The following is a 2,911-nucleotide window of genomic DNA, read 5'->3' on the forward strand; positions in this document are numbered from 1 at the left end:
TGTTCTGCGATCATCTGTGATTTGTATATAACTATTCACCCAGAACTTTTCCATTGACTTTTGTTTCTTTGTAAAGGTGACCTCAGGCAGTTAATATTGTGGTAAGTGTCATGAATCAGCAAGACTTTAAATTATTACACTATAAGTGTATAGTAAAGATGATTGTAAATGAACAGTTTTGTTGTCCTCTTTGTACAGGGGAATTAGACATAACTTGACATGGAACGCTCAAGCGATGGGTTTCAGGCCAGATGGTTTACCCAGCAGGCCGTCTTTGATGACCTGCCCCTCTACAGAGGAGGAAACAAGGACTTTGAAACCTCAGCACTCATCTAGAAGACCTAAACTTCACCAGTCCCAGCCAAAAGTCCATGAGCAGAGTGATTCAGACCCCTCACCCTCAGCAGAGATTCTGGAAGCTGCCTGTAATGCCTCTATCCCTGGTCTCACTGGCGTCTCGAATTTCACTGTCTTTCTCTACTGTAATATTTTCGATGGAGAGAATGGCTCACAGGACCCTGAAGTCAACCATTTTGGGGTAGACCTGCACGCGACCTGCTCCGACGCTGCTTGGTACCTCTCAGCAGCAGAGGAAGATTTTCTTTGGGTACACGTTTGCAGCGAATTCTTCGCTCACGAGTTTAACAAAACAGTGTGTGCCAACTCTACATTCTGGCTTCAACATGCACATCAGGTACATCGAGTTACTTTTTGTTTGTTTCTATGAAAATATTAAAAGGTTATTTCACCCAAAATTAATATTCTGTCATCATTTACTCACCAAACCCAAGACTTAATATTCGAAACACAAATTAAGATCATTTTAATGAAACCTTAGAGGTTTCTGTCCCTCCTTTGAAAGTCCAGGTAACCAAAATTTAGAAGATTCAAAAATTTCAAAAAGGCATTTTAAAAATGCATCCATGTGAATCGCATGGTTTATTTCACAATTAAAAGATTTCATTTACTTTTAAACAATGATCGACACACATACAAAGAGCACATTATGTAAGGTAACCACAGAAGCTTGAATATACGTGTACGACGCATGAGAACCAATCTGATTTTTTTCTAATGCGTGACGCACACGACCCGCCATATTTACCATATGTGGTGTGCTCTGTATATGTGTTTATATGTGAATTAAAGCTAAATTAATTTGGCTAATTATATTAAGTTTTTGTGTCTCTTCACAAGGACTCTTCATATGGATTTTTTTAATGAACTCCTTTATGATTTTGTATTGTCTTATTAAAATGTTTTTATTGTGCAGCACATTGGTCAACCCACGGTTGTGTTTAATAGTGCTATATAAATAAAATTGACATTGACATTAACTTTTTGGAGCTTCTACATTTTAATTACCTTGACTTCAATCTAGGGACAGAAACCCTTTCAGGTTTCATTAAAAACATCTTTCTTTGTGTTTCAAAGATAAACCAAAGTTTCGTAGTTTGGATTGAGGAGGATGAGTGAATGATGACAGAATTTTCATTTTTGAGTTAACTATTGGATTAAAGCTCTGTATTGTACTGTCTCAGGCAGAAGCTACAAGGGATTACCAGTACCTCAACCAATCAAGTATTGATGACCTCTGTCTTCAACTCTCCAATGATGTTTCTGGGGGATCTCCTCCAGACACCACTGAGGACTGCTTAGCACTGCTAAGCAGCAAAACTCTAACTGCCCAGGATTTTAGAAGGTGTTTTCTGCCCAATAACACAGCCCTTATTGCCTCTTTGTGCGGAAATGATTCGTCTCAAATACCTCAAGATGGGAGCTGGGCAGCCGAGTACTGCTCCAAAGTCACCCCTAATCACTCTCATGGGGCCCCCAAAGACAACTGTGATTACTCGAACTGGAAGGCAGAATATTTTATGAACACCACCGCCGTTGAGATTTGCAGCAGTAAAGCAGGTTTGAAGGACTATATTTGCAAAAACGCCACACTGTACTTCACATTGATTCGAAAGCAACCTTTGCTCTTAGACTACTGTTTGAACTCTGAAGAGAAGCAGGGCACCAAGTGTGTCCTCCAGAAGCTGTTTGACATGCTGCCAGCGCCGTATGACTTCGACACGTCGCAACTTTGTGTGAACCCCTTGCCCATTCTACAAGAGGCTATTCATAAGCTCACTTTATGTGAAGGAGTAGTGGATGAACACACGGGATGGTTAGCTACGGTGAGCTACGTGCTTCGAATGTTGGACTTTGTGGTGGGGCTCTCGGAAGGTTTAGAGGAGGGACAACAAGAGGTGCGTCAGAGCCTGGGTCAGGCCATTCTTCTGTCCAGCCTCCAGGACAATGTTTCCTTCTGGGCCACTCTACGGCCCGATGCATCAACAAGTGTACTTCACACTGTGGGCATCTTCCTGAAGAGAGAGCAGAACTCCACCTTAAAAGAAGATCTTTTGAGCTGTTTCAGTGTATGTCATGCATTTAAATATTGCATAGTTTCTCATGCTAGTATTTTATTATTATATTACCATGCATTTAGCTCAGTGCATTCAGTTTCAAAGGCTTTTCTCCCCAGCAGCCTGTCCTGTGGGATCTCATTCAGAGGGAGGGCAACTCTTCTGCTTTAAGATTTTTAATGCAGGTATTACTCATTCTCTCTGATGGTAAATTATCTAGTCAGTTAAACCCAGGGTTTTCAAGCTTTTTGATGCCATGTAGCCCTATATGATAATCCCTTTACAAAAGACCCATTTTTAAAAATATTATCTTAAAATAAAGATTCTTTATTGGCATCTGTGGTTCCATAAAGAACCTTTAACTTCCACAGAATCTTTCCATTGCACAAAAGGTTCTTTATAGTGGATACACTAAGAAAAACGGTTCTTTAAGAACTGTTCACTGAAAGTGAACCCAAAATTGTGAAACCAACATTTGGAATCTTTATTAAGAGTGT

At 40.2% G+C, this 2,911-nt stretch overlaps 1 protein-coding gene across 1 annotated transcript in view; it reads left to right on the forward strand.

The window, feature by feature from the left end:
• Positions 1–235: 235 nt before the first annotated feature.
• Positions 236–2,911, forward strand: part of LOC107600743 (stereocilin-like) — a 13,111-nt gene continuing 10,435 nt past the window's right edge. The window contains exons 1-3 of the mRNA XM_016292700.1: positions 236–607; positions 1,542–2,426; positions 2,537–2,599. Coding sequence (XP_016148186.1) covers positions 236–607; positions 1,542–2,426; positions 2,537–2,599 — 1,320 coding nt within the window. The remainder of the gene's footprint in view (positions 608–1,541; positions 2,427–2,536; positions 2,600–2,911) is intronic.

This window comes from Sinocyclocheilus grahami, unplaced genomic scaffold (assembly GCF_001515645.1).
Source record: "Sinocyclocheilus grahami isolate Dianchi unplaced genomic scaffold, SAMN03320097.WGS_v1.1 scaffold290.1, whole genome shotgun sequence".
In the NCBI taxonomy this organism is placed as follows: domain Eukaryota; kingdom Metazoa; phylum Chordata; class Actinopteri; order Cypriniformes; family Cyprinidae; genus Sinocyclocheilus; species Sinocyclocheilus grahami.